The sequence below is a fragment of the Microcebus murinus genome, chromosome 15, assembly GCF_040939455.1.
Source record: "Microcebus murinus isolate Inina chromosome 15, M.murinus_Inina_mat1.0, whole genome shotgun sequence".
Classification (NCBI taxonomy): Eukaryota; Metazoa; Chordata; class Mammalia; order Primates; family Cheirogaleidae; genus Microcebus; species Microcebus murinus.
Genome location: NC_134118.1, coordinates 1,550,356 through 1,575,004, shown reverse-complemented (window position 1 = coordinate 1,575,004; position 24,649 = coordinate 1,550,356). Strand labels below are relative to the sequence as shown.

General features: G+C 49.1%; 1 protein-coding gene across 1 annotated transcript; it reads right to left on the bottom strand.

Annotated features, from left to right (window-relative positions):
• Nucleotides 1-20,624: 20,624 nt before the first annotated feature.
• On the bottom strand, nt 20,625-23,293 carry FOXQ1 (forkhead box Q1). The gene has a single exon (XM_012768488.2). The coding sequence runs from the start codon at nt 22,699-22,701 to the stop codon at nt 21,502-21,504; it is 1,200 nt and encodes a 399-aa protein (XP_012623942.2). The 5' UTR covers nt 22,702-23,293; the 3' UTR covers nt 20,625-21,501.
• Between the last annotated feature and the right edge of the window lie 1,356 nt (nt 23,294-24,649).

The window sequence follows — 24,649 nt, the reverse complement described above, 5'->3', positions numbered from 1 at the left end:
ATATCACATTGTGTTTGTCCACTCATCCTTCAGTGGACACTTGGGTTACTTCCACCTTTTGGCTATTGTGAATCAAGCTGCCATGAGCATGAGTGTACAAATATTTGTTGGAGCCCCTACTTTCAATTCTTTTGGAAATAGACACACAAGTTGTATTTCTGGATCATATGTTGCTCCACATCCTGGCCGCCATCTGTTGTTGTCAGTGTTTCAGACTTTGGCTTATTCTAATAGATTTGTAGTAATATCTCAGTGTTTTAGTTTGTAATTTCTTAATGACATATGGTATTTAATATCTTTTCATGTGCCTATTTATCACCTGTGTGTATTCTTTGGTGAGGTGTCTGTTCAGATCTTTTGCCCATTTTTTAGTTGGGTTATTTGTTTTCTCATCATTGAGTTTTAAGAGTTCTTTGTAATGGGATTGCTGGATCAAATGTAGATTCACTTGTATCGCTTTGAGGTATCTCCATATTGCTTTCCACAGAGGTTGAACTAGTTTGCAGTCCCACCAGCATTGTAGGAGTGTTCCTCTCTCTCCGCATCCACGCCAGCATTTATTGTTTGGTGACTTTTTGATAAAGGCCATTCTCACTGGAGTTAAGTGATATCTCATTGTGGTTTTGATTTGCATTTCCCTGATGATTAGAGATGATGAGCATTTTTTCATATGTTTGTTGGCCATTCTTCTGTCTTTTTTAGAAAAGTTTCTGTTCAAGTCCTTTGCCCACTTTTTAATAGGGTTATTTGATTTTTTCTTGCTGATTTTCGTGAGTTCTAAGTATATTCTAGTTATTTCTTTGGCGTTTTTTAAAAATGAGAATTCAGACAACATTGAGAGAGAAGAAATAAAACTTCCATAATTATCTGTGTAGAAAATACCAAAGAATCAGCAAAATACTCCTGCAACTAATAATGAATTATGGCAAGGTTGCAGGATTCAAGTTTAACATGCAAAAAACAATTGCTTTCCTATATACCATTAAGAAACAACTGGAATTTTTAAAGTTAAAACACAATACCATAATACCATTAGCATCCCCCAAAATGAAATATTTAGGTAAAAATCCAATAAAATATCTATAAGTTCAATACGAGGAAAACTATAAAACTCTCAATCTGTACCCCTTTTATTTCCTTTTCTTGTCTTATTGCATTAGCTAGGACTTCCAGGGCAATGCTGAATAAGAGTATTAAGAGTATGGCCGGGCGCTGTGGCTCACGCCTGTAATCCTAGCTCTTGGGAGGCCGAGGCGGGCGGATTGCTCAAGGTCAGGAGTTCAAAACCAGCCTGAGCAAGAGCGAGACCCCGTCTCTACTATAAATAGAAAGAAATTAATTGGCCAACTGATATATATATAAAAAATTAGCCGGGCATGGTGGCGCATGCCTGTAGTCCCAGCTACCCGGGAGGCTGAGGCAGAAGGATCACTGGAGCCCAGGAGTTTGAGGTTGCTGTGAGCTAGGCTGACGCCACGGCACTCACTCTAGCCTGGGCAACAAAGCGAGACTCTGTCTCAAAAAAAAAGAGTATTAAGAGTGGAAATCCTTGCCCTTTTCCTCATCTTAGTGGGAAAATACCTAGTTTTTCACCAGTAAGCATGACTTTAGCTGCAGATTTTTCTTTCTTTTCTTTTGTGTGGTTGTTCTTTGTTGAGTTGAGGAAATTTTCTTCTATTCTTAGTTTTCTAATGGTTTTTATCATGAATGGTTGTGGGATTTTGTCAAATGTTTCTTCTGCATCTATTGATTTTTATTGTATGATTTTTGGACTTTTAGCTGTCTTTATGTTACTGGTTTCTAGTTTAATTTCATTGTGGTCTGAGAGCAGACTTTGTATGATTTTTATTCTTTTACATTTTTTGTGGTTTGTTTTGTAGCCAAGAATGTGGTCTATCTTCGTGCATACTCACATGAGCTTGAGAAGAATCTGTATTCTCTTTTTGTATGAAGTATTCTATAAATGTCAATTGTACCCAGTTGATTGATAGTACTGTTCAGGTCAACCATGTACTTACTGATTTTCTGTCTGCTGGATCTATTAATTGCTGACAGAGGGGTGTTGACATCTCCAACTATAGTATTGAATTTATCTATCTATTCTTGCAGTTTTTGTCTCACGTATTTTGACACTGTTGTTAGATGCGTGCATATTAAGAATTGTTATGGCTTCTTGGAGAATTTACCCCTCCGTCATTACATAATGCCCTCCTTTATCCTTTATAATCTTCCTTGCTCTGACGTCTCCTTTGCCTAAAATTAATATAGCTACTCCCATTTTCTTTTAAATAGTATTAGCATGGTATATCACAACTATTTCAAGTCCTCTTCAAGTAACACTATACCACTTCATGGGTAGTACAAGTACCTTATAACAGAGAATTCCTGATTCTTCCCTCCCATTCCTTAAAACATTGTTGTAATTCATTTCACTTTTCCACAAGCTATAATTACAGAACACATTTTGCTATTATTTTTTGAACAAACAGTTAAGAGAACTGTTAGAGAAATTAAGAATAAGAAAAATAAAAAATTTTAACAATCACTTATTCCTTCTTTAATGCTCTTTCTTTCTTTATGATTTTCTGCCCTATATCATTTTTCTTTTCTCCAAAGAACTTCTTTTAACATGTCTTACAAAGCAGGGTTACTGGAGAGAATTGTCTAATAAAAATTAGACAATTTTTATTTGTCTAAGATAGTCTTTTCTTTGTAAGGACACTTCTGCTGGATACAGAGTTCTAGTTTGTTGTTACTGCTGTTTTTCTGTCAATACTTTAAATATTTCAATCCATTCTCTCCCTACTTGCATGGTTTCTAAAGATAATTTCTATGTAATTCTTGTTCTTGTTCCTTTTTGGGTAAGATGTTTCTTTCCCCTCTGCCTTCTTTCAAGATTTTCTTTTTGTTTTTGATTTTTTGCAGCTTGCATATGATATAATTAATTGTAGTTTTTGGTATTTATCTTGCTTGGTGTTTTCTGAGCTTCTTGGCTCTGTGGTTTTGTGTCTATTATTAATTTTAAAATATCAGTCAAACATTTCCTCCACTCTCTTCTCTTTTTCTTTTCTTTCTGGTATTCCCATTATGTATATGTTACAGTTTTTGCAATTGTCTCACACTTTTTGGATATTCTGTTCCTTTTTTTTCATTTTCTATATAATCTTTGCATTTGAGTTTTGGAAGTTTCTACTGACATGTCTTTAAGCTCACTGAGTCTTTCCTTGGGCACATATAGTCTACTGATGTGTCCATCAAAGGCATTCATTTCAGTTGTAGTGTTTTTAATTTCTAGCATTTCCTTTTGAATCTTTCTTAGTGCTTCGATCTCTTTGCTTACATTGTCCATCTTTCCTTGAATGTTACCTACTTTTTCCATTAGAACATGCAGCATATTAATTATAGTTATTTAAAATTCATTGTCTGATAATCCCAACATCTGTGTTATATCCAGGTCTGGTTCTGATGCTTTCTCTGTCTCTTCAAACTGTGTTTTTAGTCCTTTAATAAGCCTTATAATTTTTTGTTGAAAGCTGGACATGATACACTGAGGAAAAGGCACTGTTCTGGGGTCCTATAGATGCTTTTGCACCTGTAAACTGTGAGTCTCCATGTCTTCCTATCCATCACTTCAATTTTGAGGCCAGAAGTCTGCCCTGGGACTGCAGTTCCCTCATGGACCTAAGAAGAGTTGCTATTTTTAGTTTGTTCGGCTTTTTTCCCCGTTGTGAGGATAGAGGTGATGACTTCCAATCTCCCTACCTGCTGTACTGGAAATTGGAAGTGTCCCACTGTTAACAGATACTTTTACTATCTGTATTCATACCTAGAATATTCTCTGGAATCCACGTGTCATTTGCTGGGGCAGGATCTTCTCACAGGACGGCAACACTGTGGGATAATGTGCAGAAATGAAAGGTGTACAGGCAAGAATGAATTGTAGATGTGCTAACAGATTGTAAAGAAATAATTTGACCCTGGAAACAAGAGATTTCTTGGCCTGCTTCTTGTTTTGAGGAAGAAGGAGTGACATAACTGTTTATTATATAAACACCGAAAATAATTTTTTGAAAGTACAGCATTAAAAGTTGAACATTCCATGAGGAGAAAGGCTTGACTACTCCATTGTAAAAAATAGGGTAATTACTTCTTTAGGATTGGCACAGTATGTTGGTTAAATAAAGTATAAAACTATAGGTGTTACGGTAGAAAAGTCTTTTCAGTTATTTACAATTCAAATTTAAGTTCTTGACAAAGCAGTATGTACACACAGTGCCTCCTGCACGGCTCTGCCCGTCACCGTGTCCTGGGGTTGGCCAAGACTCCTGTGTGTGCCCTCTCAGGGCTGCTCTCTGCCTGTGACCACACACATCTGTGTGCCCACAATATACTTCCGCCCTCCCCCACATGCAAACAGCACTGTACTGACATACTATGCTACACCTTGCCTTTTCTTTTTTTACTTAAAAATACCTCTTGAAGGTAAAGAAGCGAGGCAACATGGCTGAAGAGCACATGGTGCGCGAAGCTGCAGCCCGTGTGGGCAGAATGGGGACCTTGTGATCACCGGGCTGCAGGTCCTGCAGGACACAGCCAGGCTCATGGGCTTTGAGCACCCCAGCAAGCTCGCAGACAGTGTGAGCATCATCCTCTGGCCAGTGACTACAAGGCACGAACTAAATCCCACCCAGACCCCACACCACACAGCCCAAAAGCAAGATCTTCATACATGTGGTACTTCTGGCCCTGAAATACTGACAGGGTAAGGATCACAGGCTAAGTAAGCATTGCTGCCTGGGTTGGGTGTGTAGCAGAGAAGGCAGAGGACAAAGGAGTGAGTCTGGGCACATGGCTGAGGAGGGGAAGGTGGACATCACGATTCTGGAAGAGGAGGTAACCCACAGAAGCTGGCCGCTCTGTGATGGGTTGCTTCCCACTTGATGACAGTATTGCTCAGTGCCTTATCAGGTTCCTAATTCTGCTGGGTGATGGTGGTGGTTACCTTTTTTTCCTTTTGTGGTGGGAAGGTTTAAGTTCAACTCTGTTAGCAACATTCCGGCATACGGTACAGCATTCTTAACTATGGTTACCATGCGGTACATCAGATCTCCGGAACTTCTTCATCTTACAATTGCAAGTTTGTACCCTGTGGCCAGCATCTCCCCATTTCCCCCACATCCCAGCCCTGGTAACCACTGGGCTGTTTCTGCTTCGGCGAGTTGGACCTTTTAGATTCCACATGTAAGTGAGATCATGCAGGGTTTACCTTTCTGGGCCTTGCCCATTTCACCAGGCTTTCTCTAGGTCCATCAGTGTTGGTGCCAATGGCAAGATCTTCTTCTTTTTAAAGGCTGAATAGTATTCCACTCCGTATATACCACGTTTTCTTTATTCATTCACTGATGGACACAGGTTGCTTCCATATTGTGGCTGTTGTAAATAGTGCTGCAGTGAGCATGGGGTGCAGACAGCTCCTAACATGCTCATTCCCTTGCCTCTGTGTAGATACCCACCAGTGGGATTGCTGGGCCAAATCTTAGTTCTGTTTTTAATTTTTTGAGGAAATATCATACTGTTTTCCATTTTTTGCTTGTCCTTATACTTCAGTAAACCTGGATAAAAGGAAGACCAGTAAATCACCCCAGCTAAGTAACTAGGGTAAAACTCATGTCCTTTTGGTCATTGCTGTGGTCCTGTGTGCCTGGAACTCTGTTTGGAGTAGCATGAACACTTAAGGGACATATATTCAATGAATGAGGGATCAACAAATGGGAGATGTGTCTTGAGGAACAAATAAGGAAGAGGTAATTATAATCATATATAAGACCACCCAAGTAGTTCAAAAACTCTACTATAATCTATATAAGTTCTGGAGATAGATGGAGCTGATGGTTGAGCAGCATTAAGAACATATTTAATGCCACTTAATTATACGCTTAAAATAGTTAAAATGGTAAATTTTGTATTATATATAGTTTGCCACTATAAAAATGTTCACAAATTAAAAAAAAATAAAACAGCACTTTTCAAATGTCAATGTGCACAGGAATCACTTGGGAATCTTATTATAATAAATTGCAGATTCTGTGTCAGGAGGCCTGAGATTGGTCCTGCTACTCTGCATGTCTGACAAGCTTCCAGTGATGCCCAAGCTGATGGTCAAGGATCACCCTGAGTAACAAGGCTCTAAGTCAGATCTAAATAAAGCTTGGCATTCATTTTCTTTTTGTTAAGTCAACCGATCTCTCCACCCCTGCCCCCCACATCTACTTACCTTAAAGATCTCCCCACATCAGTGCGTGAAGAATGTGCTGTTCCTGCTCACTGGCTGTGGTGTATCCATGGCACAGGTTTCCCGCGCTCATTCACCCGGCTCCCTGCTGGTGGCGTGGAGGTGGGTTCCCTGGGGCCTTGCAAACCCGGCTGCGCAGGCGCCTGGCTCTCGGCTGCGCTGTCTGTGTAAGGAAGACGTGAGTCCCCACGTAGGAGTGCACATGCGCACAGGCGTGCTGAAAACTGTGATTATTTTAATTAGTGATGGTGGCAAAGGTCACACTTTTTGGACAGGCTGGTTTTATTTCTGACTCAGATTGAGTTGGCTGTCATCTGAGACCCTGTCATTTTTGCATAAGCTATTATTTCACCACGTTATCTTTCCCATCTTATTCTTGTGCAATTGTTTTTCTGAAATCTAAGTGTGGGATTGATTTCCATAGCCTATGAAATTCCATCTTGTCAGCTTCAGACTCTTGTTCTCACCTGTGAAGATAATTTTGATTGTTGACTTTGCCGTCTAATATTTTCTCCGACCCTGCTGGGTTTGTGCTGTCTTTACATTTGATAAGCATGTTATCTCCAGCCATTGACTCATTCAGTGACTATTTATTGAGTGCCCTTCGATGCACCAGACACTTCAGTACAGTGGTGAATAAAACAGAAAGAAATCTCTGTTTTCCTGGAGCTTTCATTCAAATGTGGAAGACAGCCATTAACTAAAGATAAGTAAGTTACATGCATTATATATTTAGTAACTCAAGTGCCAAGAAGAAGAAGAAAGCAGGGAGAGGGATAGGAAGTGAGGGGAGGATTGTTTTACAATTTTACATAAGGTGCTAGAGAAAACCTCACTGGAAATGGTAACATTTGAGCAGAGATCTGAAGATGTTTCTATGCAATTCCTTCTATTCAATTCATTGGATGTTTCTATCCACTTCATGTGGTGAAAAAGCATTCTTTGATGTGTCAGTAGAGACCCCTATATAGGTTGACATTAATCCATTACTGGCATCTTTGGGTTACAACTGATTAATGCCCTGAATTTCTCTGTAACTTAATTATCCAGACTACATTTCTCTATTCTGTCTTAAAAGATGTTTTGAGATGTATTAAAACTGAATATTTAGCATCTGTGGCATTTCTCTGATGTAGTCTAGTAAAAGTCTCACATAGGGAAGTGAGTTTAACGTGAAAAGACTGTTTTTTCCCTTGTCAACCGGAGTAGCTTTCAGCACTGAGTGCCACAATTGATCAGGCCAGCGGCTGCGTGCAGGGGTGAAAGACGACCCTCGGGCCATTTTCCATCTTTAAGGAAGTCATCTCTAAAGCTCAGGTAAAAAGACTCAATCCTCTTGGCAATACTGTGGGAAACTAAACTTTGGCGAATGTAATTCTGGAAACAAACCACTCCTCTGGCTAAATCATTTCAGCACAAATCCGGGTTCTCATGGAACGCCCTCCTCTCTGTGGCCATCTTTCTCTTTGTAGGGACGAGCTGTGCTGACTGCGCTGACTCTCCAGGTGTCCTGCTGTTATCTTCACACTTACCTGCAGGCTGCAGTGTTGCCATGATTATCTCCGGCCTCTGCAGCCGCGGGGTTTCCAACTGAGCACACAGACTGGGTGGAGGTTTCAGGTAGACACTGAATTCACAGCAGACAGGGGAAGCAGGCCAGGCTAGCTGCGAGCTCCAACACAGAGCAAAGCCAAGCGCCTTCGCTAGGGCCCCACGGTCTTTGTGAGAAAGCCCTCCTCTGGCTTTCTGGCCTCAGTTTCCTCATCTGTAGACTCAGTGGACTAGACTTGGTTCGTTCTTCCTTTCTTTTTTCTTCCGTTCTTTCTTCTTTCTTTTCTTTTTGCTTTCTTTCTCTTTCTTTCAACAGGATCTTGCTCTGTCACCCAGGCTGGAGTACAGTGGCATCGTCATAGCTCACTGCAGCCTCAAACTCCTAGGCGCAAGTGATCAATCCTTCTTTCTCAGCCTCTGGAATAGCTGGTATAAGGGCCTGATTGCACCCCAAAGCTGCTGGCTCACTTGTGCGAGCCCGGATAACAGAAAATGGGCCCAGGAGAGGAGTAATCGGCTCCTGGAAACTGCTAGCTTGGGGCCCAAAGGTAGAGCTATTGGCTAAACGCATATTTCTGCTTCTGAGAATCGCTTGCTTGCAGCTGGATGCATAGGTATGGTGCCAGATAAGGGAGAAAGCCCTCTTTGCCGCCGGCGGGCTACCAGTCCACCAATCATTTTAAAGACTAACACGCACAATCAGCTTGTACAGCGTGGGTGTTCAAGAGGGAGGGGGGATAAAATGGGAGCCCCAGCTTTGGTCAGGGTCCTTGCCTGTAAGAGCGGCCACTGTGCTGGCACTCTAGGGCCTGGACCCTGGCTAGCCAGAAAATAAAGCTCCTCTTGAGTGATTGCATCCTTGGTGTCTTTGTTCGTCTGCCTGGCGGGGTGCAGGAAGCCGGTCCCTAACACTGGGACTGCAGGTTTGAGACACCATGCCAGGCTAGCCCTGAATATTTCTTTAAGCTAGTTCTCTACCCCTAAGACTCAGGTTCTACGTGCACATTTCTTTTAAAGTAATCAGAGCATCAGTGGTTTAGAACCTGATCCCATAACTATTTAGTCTGGTGAGACATAAAATGTGTGGGCATGAGAAAGGTGATTTTTGCCAATGAGGAAAAGCCTGGGACAGAGCTGGACCCAGGTCGACATGGCAGCGCTGCGGGAGGTGTCTGTCCTTTGACCAGCCTGGGACAGAGCTGGACCCAGGTCGACATGGCAGCCCTGCGGGAGGTGTCTGTCCTTTGACCAGCCGAGGCTGGCCTGGCGGGAGCTTCTGCAGCAGCAGCAGCAACAAGAAATACAACAGGACAGATAGTCCCCGGGAAGTCATGTTCTGCAACTAACTCTTTGGCCCTCCCCATGTCTCCACATCTCTGTCTTCCCTGCCTAATCCCCTTCACATCCTTCCAGGGCAGAATGTGCAAGAAATGTCTCCTTTCCCGAAAGCAAATAAATACAATGGTGCCACCTTGGTCAAATGGCCCTTTGTTCTGCGTCTTAATGACTAATTAGGATGCTATGAAAGGCTTATGCAACTCTGCCGGAATCAGGCCCTCCTGCCTGAGCCCAGCCAGCCCTGGCAGTGTGTGATCTTCAGGAGGCTGTGACTGCGACCAGGAGTTGCGCAAGAAATAACTACAGAATCCAGCCAAGGCTTGCTTGCTACAGGCTCTGGGCTTTTACCCCCAGTTGTTTTACATTCTTGTTAATGTTTAAACAGTTGAGTATAGCAGAGTAGTTTGTAAGCTTCCATAAGGGCGGAACGAGGAAGGGTAGGGCAGGAGAAAGGACAGAGGAGGAGGTCCCTTTGCTTCCAGAAGATTTTTGTCCTGCAAATTTTGGGCCTGTGGTAGGTCCAAACTTTCCTCCTTTACCATAGAAAAGAAGTTAAAAGCTATATAAAAGCCCTGTTAAGTATCTTCATTCAGGATGAATAAGACAACTTTGTGATGGTCCAGGCTTACCAACAGCTCATTTCTGACCCTAAATAATAACAGCTAACTCTAAGTAGTGTTTACCATGTGTCAGGCACTGGCCTAACAACTTTGCATATAATGACTTTAACCTTTACAAGGACCTGTGAGGTCATTACTATTATTGTCCCCACTTTATGGGTTAGGGAACTGAGGCAGGGAGATATTATATAATTTGCTCAAAGCTACAACAGACGGTAACTTGGTGGAGCTGAGAGTCAGACCTGGACAGGCTGGTTCAGAGTAGGTGCTCTTAATCACTGAACTGTGTGGCCCTTTTAACCCTAGAGTCAACCTTTGCACTCTGGAAATCAGCTCTAGACACAGAGCTACTACCGGATTGAGGATCCATTGTAGGGCCGCTATCCCCAGCACACGATGGGGACTCGACGCCTGAGCCTCAAGGCAGGGGAGGCCCGCAGCCTCTGCCTCGTGCTAGAGCAAGCTCCTTCTGGCTCGGGGTTTAGGAATGTGGTATCCAGGGTTTGGCTGCGGATGCCTGAGAATGGCCATTGTGGGAGTATTTACCCCTTGGAAGTTGGCAAATGCTACAAGTCAGAAGCCATATCCCAATCAGTGTCCCTGCTGGAGGGTCCCAGTCTTGACCAAAAGGGCCTGGTGTGGTGCAGAGGGCTTGCAGGGCAAGCCTGGGTGGGGCTGGGCTCTGTGAGATGTTTCTACTGCTGGCGTCTGCGCCAAGGCTCTCCGTGGAGCCATGGGAAGCCACTCGGCCTACTGCATGGCAGCCCACATGTCACAAGGGACCAACCTCCCTCTGTTCCCACCAACGGCAGAACCCCTTGTCCCTCTGGTCCCTGGGGGTCGTTCTGAGCAGGCATATTACACCCGTTCCAAGAGTTTCCTTCTGGCCTGAAGCGCTGGTCATAACAGCAGCTGGCTTGATAACTCACCCTGGATTTGCTGCTTTCTGTTCACTGGCTCACTTCCTTCCTCCCTGATTGGTATTTTTTGCACCTGCAAAATTAACTTGTACTCCAATTCTTTTCTGAGAGTTTGCTTCTGGGGGCACCCCAACTAAGAGGGGCTGAGCGGGCAGGCCCTGGGCTCTGCATGCCAAGGTAGGGAGTCCTCTGGCAGCCAAGGGTGCAGCTTGGCTTCATCTCCATGTTGGGGCCACAAAGCTTGGTTGCCTTAGCCCTCCTCCCCAGCCTGCCCCTGGGCCTCCTGCTCCCTTTGAAGGTTGATTCTGTGACTTTGCTGGCCCTGCCTGCCCACCTTGCCTCCTTTGCTTCCCCAGAGACAACTGCAAGGCTGACTGCCCGCCAGCAGGCGGGGGAGCCCTTTCTCCAGGGAACATACGGTAGCATCTAAAAGAGTCCCTCAAGGAAAGGAGAGACATGCATTCATTACCACCATTCTGACGTGGCCCAGAGGGTCGGGCTCTTGGCCTGAAAGTAGGCATCACCTGGACCTCCCTCCAGAAGTGCAAGGGGAACATTGCTGGAAGCGTAAGAGCCACAGATTCTTCTGGCAGGACGTTCCAGGGAAGCTGTTTGAACGGGCCTGTTCCCTGGGTCTTGCAGGGAGCAGAGATTGGAGCTGATATGTTTGAGTACAGCGATCTCATTTATCCTTTAGAATCCTTCTGACTTAGAGCTAAAGCCTAAGGGTGTGCTACTGGGCTACTTTGGCTACTGGGTGTGCTCGGCACTGACAACACATTTTCATTCTCCAAAACAGCAAAGAAGTGAGGGGAGGAATGAAGGAGCCAGGATCTCAGCACTGGCTGACCCAAGAGCCCAGAGCCCGGCTGGAGGGTGCACAGGGGCCACCTTCCCAACTTGCTGCAATCCCACCGCCTTTCCCAGTGCCACTCCCGTTCCTCTTTAGGCCTGAGTTCTAAAGACAGATTGCACATTTTATTAAGTCCTGCGTGTGCCTTCTAACTGCAGTAAAAAGCTGTAGGCAGGAGAAAAGGATCTGTCAAAGGAATTTGAAAGCACATTTATTCAAGTACAACTGGTCCCTGACTTGTGATGTTCCCCGTTACAATTTCTCTACTTGCTTTGGCTTTATGGAATGTGGCCCCTCGTCAGTTGTAGAATGTGGGCACATACTGTAGCATTATCTCATGTCCTGGGACAAAGGAAAAGCGTCCAGCAGAAGGCAAAGCTGCTTGTGACCAATGGGCTGCAGAAGTTAGCATTGTACTCACTGTATGAGTTTAATTCACTGCTGGCTAGCGGAAGTGTCATGGATTGTTTCATTAAGACCTAATACCTCTCTCTGCTAGGAAGGCACAGAAGGTAAAAGGTTTGGCCTGGCAGTAGGAAGACTTGTCTGTGTTTGTCTGTGGACACATGTGTTCAGTACATATACTGAGTTCACCAAGGCCAGAAGCCAGGCCACATGTACCTAGCAGTCAGCAGAGGTGTGAGGAAGGGACGTTGCGTTGCGTTTGTAATGGAACAAGGATTACCTATGTCTCCCTTTCCCATTTCTTTTTCCTTTTGGTAGAACTCATGTCCCATTTTTTAATTACGTAACTGCAAACAATGACTGGAAGGGTGATATTTCAGGCAGCACAGTGAGCTGGGGGGTGGGTTGGAGGTTGGTGAGGGAAACAGAAAAGTGTGTGGAGAGAGATTTTATCGGACAGAGAATGTGGGCCCCTTCATGAATCACTTTGTGCAAACACCCAGCCTCTGGGCCTGCATGTGGGCTAGGTCTTGAGTCTATTGAATCAACTGTGACTAAAAGATACGGTAGTTTTAATTTCCTGTGACTCATGAAAGAGCCCTGTTGGGCAAGACTTGTTTCTGGGCCCTGAACTTTGGCCCAAACACTTCAGCTTTGGTTGTGAACACAACTGGAAGAGGGGACTTGGGCCACCAGCCATCTCTTTTCAGTCACAAATCATTCTGGGGTCACCCTTTGGAAAACATGGGCTCAGATTCATCTCTGCTGGATTCAGGTCTGCTGATGTATCTTCCTGGTTTTGAACCCCTGAGTGAGTTCAACAGGTATTTCTGAAGCAGGTGCTGATTCCTGCACAGGAGTGGAGACGGTGCACACCAAAGCCCTGGCCTCTCTTGAATCCAGAGAGCGGCACCACCTGGGGTGAGGGGTTGCTTCAGCCAACATCTAGGATGAGCCACATCACTTTGCATGTGGCCATGATGAGGTCTTTTATTGCATTTGTAAATGTCCCCAGAGGCTATTACTCAAAAGGGTTCAGCTAATAAATAGGAGAACTAATAATTATCTTGTTTCAGATTGCTGACGATGTGTGACTGTGGCAGGGTCAGAAGTGCCCAGTTTACTCAGCATCTCCCGTCATTCTTACGATTGCAGTTACGGAATTGGGTGCAGGTAGGGGTCAGGCAGCAAAAGGAATTGCCTTTGCACGATCTTTTTCATATTGGAGCTACTTTGGAAAACCTGGTATGGGGGTGTGTGTGTGACAATTTGGGTGGGGCCACAGAGTCCTGCTGGTTCAATCTCAGGTCCCTCCTTGGGGACTTTTCCTTGCAGGGTGCTGAGCATTAATTCAGGTCTTAAAAGTTGGAAGCATCCTTTTGTGACCACATCCAGGCTCCAGGAAGCATGTGGAAGTGCTGTGTCCCCTTCCACCTAGGCTGCCTGTTCACCCTTTCTCAGGCAACACGCTAGTTGGAGGAGACAGTGTGTCTGCATGTGCTGGGTGGGGGGAGGTAGGCCACATGCTGGCACAGAGTCCCTTTAGGTGGTGGTCCTTGGCACTCAAGTGCAGTGGGCACCAGGGCTGTAGATGGCTTTGCCCAGGGCACAAAGGGGCAGCCAGACACTGTGTATGATTCAAGGGGTATTGTCCCCAGAAAACACTCCTTTAACTAGTTCCCGATAGCCACAATTCCACAGATAAATCTGTATTCCCTGTAACGTAAGCTGTTATTGGGAAAGATCCCTAGTTTGGGCAACACAATGTTAGCATTCATTCTCTCTAAGAATGAGTTTGTGAAGTTGGGTTTGACCAGCATAAACAGTCATGAACCACCTTTAAGATGTAGTGTTTCCATCACCCTTTAGCGCGCCCCCCCATCCCAGCCCCTGGCAACCACTGATCTGATTTCTGTCTCTTGTCTTTTTCAGCGTGTCATATACATGATGTTCTATGGAGATAAGCTTTCATTCAGCTCAGTGCTTTGGAGAGCCCTCCATGTGGCCGAGCATCCTTTGTGTTGGGGAGCAGTAGCCGTGGGGTTTGCCCCCCGAGAAGGGGAGAGCTGCCGCCTGCAGAGCTGCTGCTCCTGCTTCACGCTCCCCCCAGCATCTGCGCCCCATGTCCGCCCGCGGGGGCACCGGGAGTGCCAAGGAGGCCCAGTAGGAGGAAAGCAGGCAAGAATCTGCAAACCACCTTGGCTTCCTCAAATTGCACCTGGCTGACAGCGAGGGTGGTGAGGAGGTGGCCAACGGCAGAAACAGAATTGGACAAATGAGCAGAATTGGAAGTGTTTCCTCAGAACAGAGAAGAGCTGGGGCAGCTCAGGGGTGCTGCAGCAGGCCTAGTGGACCATTTTGTCGGGCACCAGGAACAAATCAATCCCACCTGTATCTGGCCCTCCAGTGCTGATGCCAGAGGTTCAGAGTTCTGGGGAAGAGAGGACCGGTTTAGGAGGGCCCCACCACACCATGCATGCCAAGGAGAGGGGCTCTGCCTGAGGAAATTGGAGTTCTGGGACCAGAATATGGCAGCTACAAATGTTGACTCTTCCAGAAAATTACCACCTCCTCCAAATAAGGGTGGGTCTATCTGTAAATTGTGTAGATTGTGTAATCTTTACTATTCATGCATTACCTGGGCCTGAGAACTTACCTGGAATATATGTTCTTAAATAATGTTATCTATTATTATTTGAGTTGTTATTTTCAGAGCTCCTCTCTAATTTCCAGATTCATCATTCTTCAATGTTTCCACATTTAGTATTTAGTACTAGTATTTTCATGTTATAATTGTACCCACACATATACAACACTTGTTTCTACACCTTGAGTTCCTTAGTGCTAGTTGCACTTTTAGGTTATATCAGCTCTGCTACTTTGAGAATTGCCTTTGGACTTTGTTCTTAAATAAACAAATGAAGACTGCTCTGGTCTTCTGAGCCCAGGGTCTGAGCACTGGTCTGGGAGCCACCATGGGACTGAGGAAAGCAGCCCTAAATGCCTTGTTTATGACAAAAATCTCTCGAAAGTAGCCCAACCTCTCTCACCTCTGTCTCCTGCCTGTAAAATAAGCATGTTAGTCTAGTTCAGAAATCTGATATTTTGTGAGAAACTTAAGTTGACTAGAGCACACAGGGAGAAATGTCATTGGAAATACATGTTATGATCCATTAGAATGACAAATTGTGCATGTCCACTGTACTCTAATGGCCTCCAATATATTTTCTTGTGTCTGTGAGTACTTCAATTGTATTGAAGAATGTCATAATGAAACTTGTCCCTGAAATACATACTTGATTCCAAATTGATTGAGTTTATGGAAAAGAAAAAAACTCATTAGCATGTCATCTCTACATTACATGAGAATTTTTATGGAGGCTAACTGAGAAGGGAGGCATGTGAGACATGTTCTAGTCCAAGCCTTGTCCTACTGAGGCTCAGGGGGATGACCCACTTCCCTAAGGTCACCAGCTGTGTGAGACATGGCTGGGATTTAGACTTGGGTCTCTTTCCTTACGTTTTTATTCTTGGTTCTTCCTTGAATGGGCCACTTCTGTGATTTTGGACATTAGCAAACTATAGCGGGCAGAGCCAGCCAAAGGCTGCAAAACCTTCCTACCTTTTCCTTAGTGCTTAGAAATTGGTGATCAGAAACAACAAATACATGTCAAGGATGTCAAATCCGTATATTATTCTGAGCTTCAAACAGATGTCATTTAAAAAAAACCCTCAAATGTGGCAAGTCTACAAAGTTAAAGTGTTCCTGAAAAGACTGGCAAAGAGAGTCCGGGAACGGTCAGGGCAGCATGGCGTTCCATTAATGTTTATGTTTGGCTGTCATTCTCTACAAATGAAGGTTGATCCAGTTCTCTCTTCCAGGCTGTGTATAATTTGGCAAATGACAGAAACAACATTTGCTTCTAATCACTCATCCATCTTAATAATGTTGAACAGATACAGAGCAGAAACCATTGCACAACCACCAGCATTTCATGACATAGGAGTCTCTGCCAGTTTGAAGAAGTCCCTGAATCCAGGGAGAGTTACATTTTTATGTTTTCGATCATGATCTTCTTGGAAGATACTTATTAGGGCCATTTGTTGACAACATTAAGAATTAACAAATTATGTTCTTAAAGCATAAAATGTTTAATGGTTTCATTAGAGAACTATAAACTCTGTTACTTAAGAGAGAAATATGCTGTTTGGAAGCAAGAAGGATTTACTGAAGGACTCTTCAGTTTCTAATCTCTAGAACTGAAGCAAATCTCAGCTATTGTGGTCAAAAGCATAAACAGTAAAAAAGAAGAGGAAAATCTTCATGTGTTGGATGCCAACCAAGCCCCTGACACCTAAGAAAGCTATCAGCTATGTGAATGCATTGAATTGACATTTTTAAAGTTAAAAAAGAAATGTGAATTATTGTAAGAAGTTCTACTTTGTCCCCAAGCCGGGAAAGAGGCCATTTTTGCTGTTCAGGGCCCGGTATGGGAAAATAGCAGTGCTTGTCACCAGCTGGGTCACTCTCAGTTCCTTGCAGACCCTTCTTTCTAAGCAGAATCCTGTTTGCTGCCCTCGATAGCAATATCTGCCACTGCAGCAGTGAGAGAAGGCGATGCCACATCCCGCTGTAGTGGGCTGCGCTGCTCACTCAGTATGTCGAAGTGAAGTGAAACGGTCTAAGATGCTCGAATCCAGGTCCCTCGGGAGAGTGTCCTCTAGCAAAGGGCAATTCTGGGTGGTGAGGGGAGACAAGTTCTTAGCAGTGGAAGAAGCAATTTCCAGTGTGGGTAATCTGCTGACCCTTGTAGTAAGAGTGAATTGAGACAATTATCTGAACAGTTCAACTAAATTCAGGCCAGAATATGTTTGGGTCTGAACTCTCCGGATAATTGTGTTGCAGTGGAAAGAATGCTGAACTGCAAGTAAGTTGGAACCTCTGGGTTCCAGACCCACATTTGGGTTTCTGGCTGGGTGCAGTGGCTTATGCCTATAATCAATCCTAGCACTTTGGGAGGCTGAGGTAGGAGGATCACTTGAGGCCAGGAGTTAGAGACCAGCCTGAGCAATAAAAAAAAAAAAAAATAGTGGGGCCTGGCAGTGAGTGCCCACAGCATAGTCCCAGCTACCCAGGAGGCTGAAGCAGGAGGATCACTTGAGCCCAGGAGTTTGAGGTTGCTGTGAGCTATGATGATGCCACTGGGCTCTAGTCTGGGTGACAGAGAGAGGCCTATCTCAAAAACAATTTTTTTTTCTAATTTAAGGTTTCTTACTTAGCTTGAAAGTATGTGAGTCTATCCAAGAGACTAAAGAATTTAGCTTTGTATTTTGTGTGTGAACACATGTTCCCTGAGGCAGAAAAATGTCAAGTTTGTAAAACTGTGCAACAGTGGAAGCAGAGTGGGCACAGGTGATTCTCCGTAGGATGAATCGCTTCCAGATCAGCCAGGGCAACCGTAGGGGTGTCCCTAGGAGAACCCACCTTGATCTGCTGGGGGTGGGGAGTTTCTGCCTTTTCTTTTTGGAGGGGAATTCATATGGGATCAAGAATCTGAGGCACAATTCTAGAAGAAGAGGCCTTCGTTAGGCTGCTTATGCTTAAGCTGAGGGGCTTGGAGTCAAACATCCCAGTGCCGGCGGAAGCTCTTCCCGGCTCTGGCTGACCCGCTGACCGCAGAGCCCGGGAGAGCCGCGGCTTCCCTTGGCTGGTAACCAGCACGTTCACCAGGAGCCCCAGCTTCTTGTCAACGAGAACAGTGCTCTGCTGCAGAAAGCGAGCTTTAGGCTGAGGAGACTGATCACAACGTGTGCGCTGCTGCCCAGAGATGTTTTCAGTCCCCAAAGGCAGCGCTGTGGTCCCTGGCTGCTGAGAGGGCCGGCAGAGCAGACCAGGCAGGTCTCCTCACCGGAAACAGAGGCTGGGCTGGGAAGGGTGTCATGGCTGGGAAATTTTCTCCACCCATTTGTCCTCCCGGGCCTGGTAGGTTTTTCTAGGGGGTGGAAGGGAACCGTGGCCGCAAGGCGCCCACAGGGCGAGCTGGCTGCGACTGTGGGGGTCCTGGAGTGGGGTTCTCTGAAAACTGAACCACCGAGCACCCACCCACAGCTCCTGCTCCAGGCAGGACTGACAGGTGTCAAAGGGCGTTTCCCAAAACCAAACAGACCTCTCACCCTCACCCCGCAGTCCTGCATCCCCGCGGTGGCCCAGGGTCAGCTCCGTTGCCCCCTTCCTGGTGTTTGCACAGCTGGGCCATGGCCAGGCTGGGAAGGGCACTGTGATCTGGGAAGGGGCGGGCTGGAGGAGGGGGCTGGAGGAGGGGGCTGGAGGAGGGGGCTGGAGGGGCAGGCTGGAGGAGGGGGCTGGAGGGGCGGGCTGGAGGAGGGGGCTGGAGGAAGGAGCTGGAGGAAGAAGCTGGAGGAGGGTGCTGGAGGGGCGGGCTGGAGGAGGGTGCTGGAGGGGCGGGCTGGAGGAGGGGGCTGGAGGGGCGGGCTGGAGGGGCGGGCTGGAGGAGGGGGCTGGAGGGGCGGGCTGGAGGGGCGGGCTGGAGGAGGGGGCTGGAGGAGGGGGCTGGAGGGGCGGGCTGGAGGAGGGGGCTGGAGGAGGGGGCTGGAGGAGGGTGCTGGAGGGGCGGGCTGGAGGAGGGGGCTGGAGGAGGGGCTGGAGGGGCGGGCTGGAGGAGGGGCGGGCAGGGGCTGGGGGAGGGACGCGCTCTGCCCTTGGCCGAGGGGCCACGTGGGCGCGTCGGGGCCTGCTGGCCCAGACGCTCAGAGCCCCGAGCATTCCTCTGGCGCCAGGGAGGAGTCCGGTTTTCTGAACGGATACTGGAAGGGACTGTGTTTGGCGGCCTAGGGAGGTCGCACGGCTGAGACTCCTGCCTAAGGCCTGGCTCCTGCGAGCCAGACCGAGCCTCAGCTCCCATCCGCCGCGACGCGCAGTTCCCGCGGAATCCTAGCGTCACCTGAGCATTATAAAAGCGCCTGTGCACCTTTTCGCGTTCACCGAGGGGACACGAGCCTGAGCTGTCGCCGTCCTCTGAGCGGCCTCGGGCCCAGCACCTCGGAACTGGAACTCCCGCCGAGGCGCGAGGAGGGGCGGGGAGGGGCAACAGCGAGCGACCGTCCTTGGGGGCGGCCGGGCCTGGGCTAGTCCTTCAGCCCTAACAGGGGCGCGAGGCTCCGGGCTCTGCATTTTCTAGAAACCCTTACAGTCCTGGGGAGACAGAGCAGGGCACCAGAAGCCAGGGAAGGGCCCGGAGTCTGCCAGGCTCCACGGTTTAGGATGGAAGATTTCTATTTTGAGGGGAGAGAAAAACACCTGTGATTTATAAAACACCACCTTTCTCTTTTCCTCTTTTACGTAGCGGTTTCTGTGTTCTTCTATCTGAATAAATTAGAAGCAGGACTGTCTTCACATATCTATGTATAAATGAAAATAGTGGCTTCTTCGCCTTTGGAGGCCAGGCACATGGCTGGGAAGAAAAGGCGCGCTGCGGCCCGCGCCAGCCCTCGGTCTGAGCGCGTCCCGGGAAAGCGGTCAGTCCGACCGTTTCAGCCCAGCCAGCCTGCCGTCCCTCCCTCCAGCCGCTGGCGTGTCTGTTTTGAGACCTAATTATTGGCCCTGTGGGTGCAAATGTCCACCTTTTGTCATAATTCAACCCTATTATTACTATTCTTTACGACTACTAAGTAGATATAAGCCAAATCAGTCGAGACTTGTTATTTGTTTACTAGACTTAGGGCGATCTTCTCTGCCCCATTCCTGCCAAAATGCAGCACTCTGAAATAAGCTCCACGCTCTTTCCCCACCTCATTATGTGTAGAACTCAAATCATCCTCCTGTCTTGGATCTGTGGGGTTTACCCAAGAATGGCAGAGACGACACTGAGGCCTGAGTTTCCAGTCTCTGAATTGCTCGCAGTTGGCATTACTCTCTGGAATTTTGCAATCCATGCTTTGTTGGAGCCCACTGCTTTGAACTTACTGAGAAACAGGCGTCTACACTATTTTCTGTGGTTACACTGATGGAAGCTTCCCTTACATTTTCAGTGTGGGAAATCGCTTCCTCTTCCTCTACAAGAGGCATTTTCTCTTCAGACCTCCAGTGAAACAGGCAGGGCGTCTCCACCTTCACAAATGAGCAAGGTGAAAAAAAAGTGCTACAGATTGGTTCACACCCAACTGAATTTTTGCATTCCTACAACAGTGGGTGGTTTTGTTTTGACAAAAACATTGACATTCAAGTTGCTCTTAAAACTGCTCTGAAGTCTTCTTTGTTGTGTTGAGATAGTCTTTCCACAAGATCAACTTTCTAGCTTTTTGAGCCCCAAATCTGAACCAATTTACCTGAAAACGTCTACTTGCCCACAGGCTTGTCGAGAGCTTAGCTTGCCTGCCAAAGGGTGCTTGAGGGACAGGGGGACACTCACCTTATCATTTTTTCCTGGCAATTCATAGGTGAATAATTACAGAGGTAACTGGTTTCCAGTTTAAGAAATCCCACTAATGGAAGTCGTATTCTGGAAATTTGTACAGCAATGTATCTGGTAAGGAAACCTGCAGGCCCATTCTACTTTTATTAAATTATTCAGGAAAATATTTTGATCCCCAAAGGAAGTTTCTTGAGACCCAAACCTGAACTCATATTTTGGGGTGAGGTAAAAACTCTCCACCTCCAATCTATCACCACAAAGTGTTTAAATCAGTTGTAACTTTTATTAAAAAATAAGCACTATGCTTGAGTTTCATAAAATTCATACATGAATATGTACACAGACACAAATAAAATAATATTAAAAATAAAAATCACACTTGCTTTCCAGTGGCAGTGGTCCTGGCACCCCCGACACATAATGCTAACGTTTCCTTTAAAGAGATTACTTGGTCCAAGGAGACCACAGTTGGAGAACCACTAATAAAGCTGTAGCCCGTTGCCTGCAACATTTTCAACTCAGGTCTCAAAAAACATATAAATAATTTAATTACAAAACCCAACCACATCTTTTTCCCGTTTGGCACAGTGAAGCAATGGTCGATAGCAGAGAAATGACCCAAGATGCTCTGACACCTTTCTCACACTCAGTCATACTTGTAAATGCCACGTACGTACACGGAGGGGCCTGGTAAAGCCCAAACAGTAGTCGTATCATTTATCTTATGGAATGGTTCCCTGATGTACTTTTTGGGGAGGAGGGGGATAAATCAATGAAAGGTGCGACAAAAATAGTAGGAATAAAGGGATCTTGGGCGATAAGGAGAGAGAAAAATCTTTATGAAGGGAGGGAGGAACAGGCTTGGCCAAGAAACTAAAACAATTAAGAACTGCTTTGGTCCTCTGTAAAGCTATAAGTTGAAGGAAAACATTCTGGACTAAGTTAAAACATTTCTGTCAAAATGCTTTAGCTTTAAGGCACGTTTGATGGAGATTTTTCTAAAAGTCCCTTTTCCTCTGTATCGAAAGTGCAAAGCCCGGCCTGCCTCCCCGCTCCCAGACGGCGCGCCCCCGACTCCGGCCGGCGGGGCTCAGGCCAGGAGCGTCTCCGCGGGGTAGGGCAGGTGCGGGCCGGGGCCGCGGGCCGAGGCCGCCTGCAGGGCCGCGGGCAGCCGCAGGGGGCAGTACAGGTGCGCGCCCCCGCCGGGCGCCGGGCCTCGGAAAGGCTTGGCGGGGGCCGGGGCCGCGAGGGGCGCGAGCAGGAGGCGCGGCGCGGGCGGTGGCGCGGCGGACGGTGCCTCGGCCCCGCGCGCGCCCAGCAGCGGAGGCTCGCCCGCGCCGCACGCGCAGAGCGGCAGCAGGGCCCCGCCGGGCGCCGCCGGCAGGAGCGCAGGGTACGCGGGCAGCGGCGGGCAGGGCTCGGCGCCCCACCGCAGCTGCGCCCCGGGGGCCGCGTCCCGGTCGTGGCGGCTGCGGAAGGGCTGGCTGAGGATGCTGTCGATGGCGAAGGAGCTGGAGAACTTGCCCGCGGGGCTGGCGCGCTCCTCCTGGCCGGCGGGCGAGCGCGCGCGCGGCGAGGCCCGGCCGGCGGGCGCAGGCGGCAGGGGCGCGGCGGCGGGCTGGGCCGAGGCTGCTTCGGGCCGCAGCCCGGGCGCGGGGGCCGTCGCCCGGTGGCTCAGGCGCTTGCGGCGGCGGCGGAAGACCCCGTCGGCGAAGGTGTATTCGCTGTTGGGGTTGAGCATCCAGTAGTTGTCCTTGCCCCAGGGCCGCGAGGGGTCGCGCAGCACCTTGACGAAGCAGTCGTTGAGCGAGAGGTTGTGGCGCACCGAGTTGCGCCAGCCCGTGTAGCTGCCGCGGAAAAAGGGGAACTTGCCCATGAGGTACTCGTTGATCTCGGCCAGCGTCAACCGCCCGCCGGCGGAGTCGCGGATGGCCATGGCGATGAGCGCGATGTACGAGTACGGGGGCTTGGGCCGCCGCGTGTACGGCTTGCTGCGCGCGCCCTCGCCGCCCCCAGCGCGGGGCCCGGCCGCCGCGCCCGCCTCCGCCGCCGCAGCGGGGCCCTCCTCCCCTGCGCCCGGCCCGCCGCCCGCGCTCTGCTCGCTACAGGCCGCCGGATCCTCGGCGCCGCCGCCCGCTGCCGGGCTGTTGGCCGCGCAGTCCCCGTCGGAGCCCAGGGAGTCGTCCCCGGCCGACAGCGGAGACGGCACGTCGCTGCCGCCCGCGCCCTCCAGGTCGCTGCCCGGCTTGTTCCCGTGGGCCGCGCGCGGGGCGAACACCTCCAACTTCATGCCCGCGCGCCCAGTCCCCGCCCGGCGCCGTACCCTTCTCGTTCGCGCGGTCTCGGCAGGCGCCGGGGACTGGGCTGGCGATCCCAGGGCCGGGGCGCCTTGACTTTCTCTCTCGGGAGCTTTCCCTGGTCTTGCGAGACAGTCGCTTTTCCGTAGAAGAGTCGTCTTCCGCTAGAAGTTCTCTTTGGAGGGCCTGTGCGTGTTGGGTGGACGGAGAGGAGCGGAGAGGGAAGAGTGGGGCGGGTGCCACCTGCAGTTCGGGTATCAGAGACTTTTCGGTGACTTGAGGGTGGCTGCGGTTCCACCTTCTGGTGCCCGAGCGCGCCGGGCTTAGGATTTCCTGCGGGAGGGAAGAAGCGTTCGCATCTGCTATTCGTTAAAAGAGCCCAGGAGGGGTTCTTCGCTGGCAGTCCCAGGTCCCGTGCGGGCGTCCTCGGGCACGGCAACAGTGCTGGATGCTGTGCGTGCCTTGGCTGGGGAAAGGTCCAGCGCCTTTAACCCTGAGCACCCTCGGAGCCCAGTCCTCGTGGCCGCTGCGCCCGCAGCCGCCTTCCCGCCCCCAGCCTCCGGGGCAGCATTTCCGCGCTGGCCAGCCGCGGCTGCGTGTCGCCTCCACCTTCGGCCCGGCCCAATATAACCCTGCGGCAGCACCGTGGGGGCGGAGCCTGGGCGGCGACGGCAAGCGGTTGGCTGAACGAGGTGGCCGAGGTGGCCGCGGCTCCCACGCGGGCGCGCACCAGGCCGAGGCCAGGCTGCGGCGCGGCGGCGAAGTCGCTCCGCGCAGGTGTTTGTTTTGGGTCTGCCATCCCCGCCCTCCTCCTCCCGCCAATGGCGAGCGCGCGCGCCTGGACTGTCCGCGTCTCTGCGAGTGTCCGTGTGCGCGCGCGGGGCGGCCCCGCCCGCCCGCTCCTCCGCTCAGGTGAGAGCGCCCCGCCCCTGGTCACCCGGGGTCCCCGCGCCCTGGCGTTGGGGAGGCGATTTGGGCGAGTGCGCCTGGCACAGGAAAACTCCATGGTGCCCCTAGGGGGCCACCTGAAAGGCCTGGGCCCGAGCGGCGCGGGCCTCCCTCGCCTCTCCAGCAGTGAGACGGTGCTTCCTAGGAGCCCACACCTCCCTGGTCTCTGCCAGGTGCTGAACAGCGGGACCCGCGCCGGACGTACTTGGCAGTGACCTCTTTAGGGAGCCGGGAGCTGTGCCCCTTCGTATTTTCATTTCAAATACTTATCTTTGTTTTCTAAAATACTGAGATTGAAATTGTGCACGCCTTTTTGGATGACCTTGACTCTTGCTCACTTAATGGGCTCTGACTTTTACTTTTCTTTTGTCTTACTTTACCTGCCTGGTGGCCCCCGGAGCAGGGCAGCAGCGTCCCCCTCTTCCCGTGGGGCGGCTGTGTCTGGCGCGGGTGCCAGGCTTTGCCTACGCTTGTGCCCTGGCGGAAGCCTCACTCGCGGCGGAGCTCAGCCGCGCTGTTCCCGGGCCGGACTGTCAACAGGAACAACTGGGAGGGCGTGTTCCGGGGACGGGACGGGGCGAGAGCAAGACGTGTTTATTATGGCCATTTCTTTCCAAAACTCCTTTAGAACTTTTGCTGTGGCTTCAGTGACACCGGTGTTGGAAGGTATCGAAAGGGGAGACCATTCTCCATCGTTCAGAGCCTGATCCCAACGGGGTGTCCACAGTCCAAGGAAAGGGCGCCCCGCCCCCAGGGAAGGGTGCACTTCTAACCCGGTGCCTTACCCCGAAGTTTCCTCCTTTTTCCTGCCTTTGTTGCAAACAGCGACGGAGCCCGAGTAGGTGGGAGCTCACCTTTGGTGTTTATTTTATTACTTTCCACCATTTGTTTAGAAAACATACACAGTCCTCTCTTATCTTTATTCTAGGAGTTTTGAAGGCATTCACAATGGGGCGGGCGGAATGACAGAGCCATCCGTGGCTGTGCTGTTTC

What these genes read in the sequence shown, in the direction of transcription:
- FOXQ1 (XM_012768488.2), bottom strand. Translation starts at nt 22,701, where the DNA reads ATGAAGTTGGAGGTGTTCGCCCCGCGCGCGGCCCACGGGAACAAGCCG.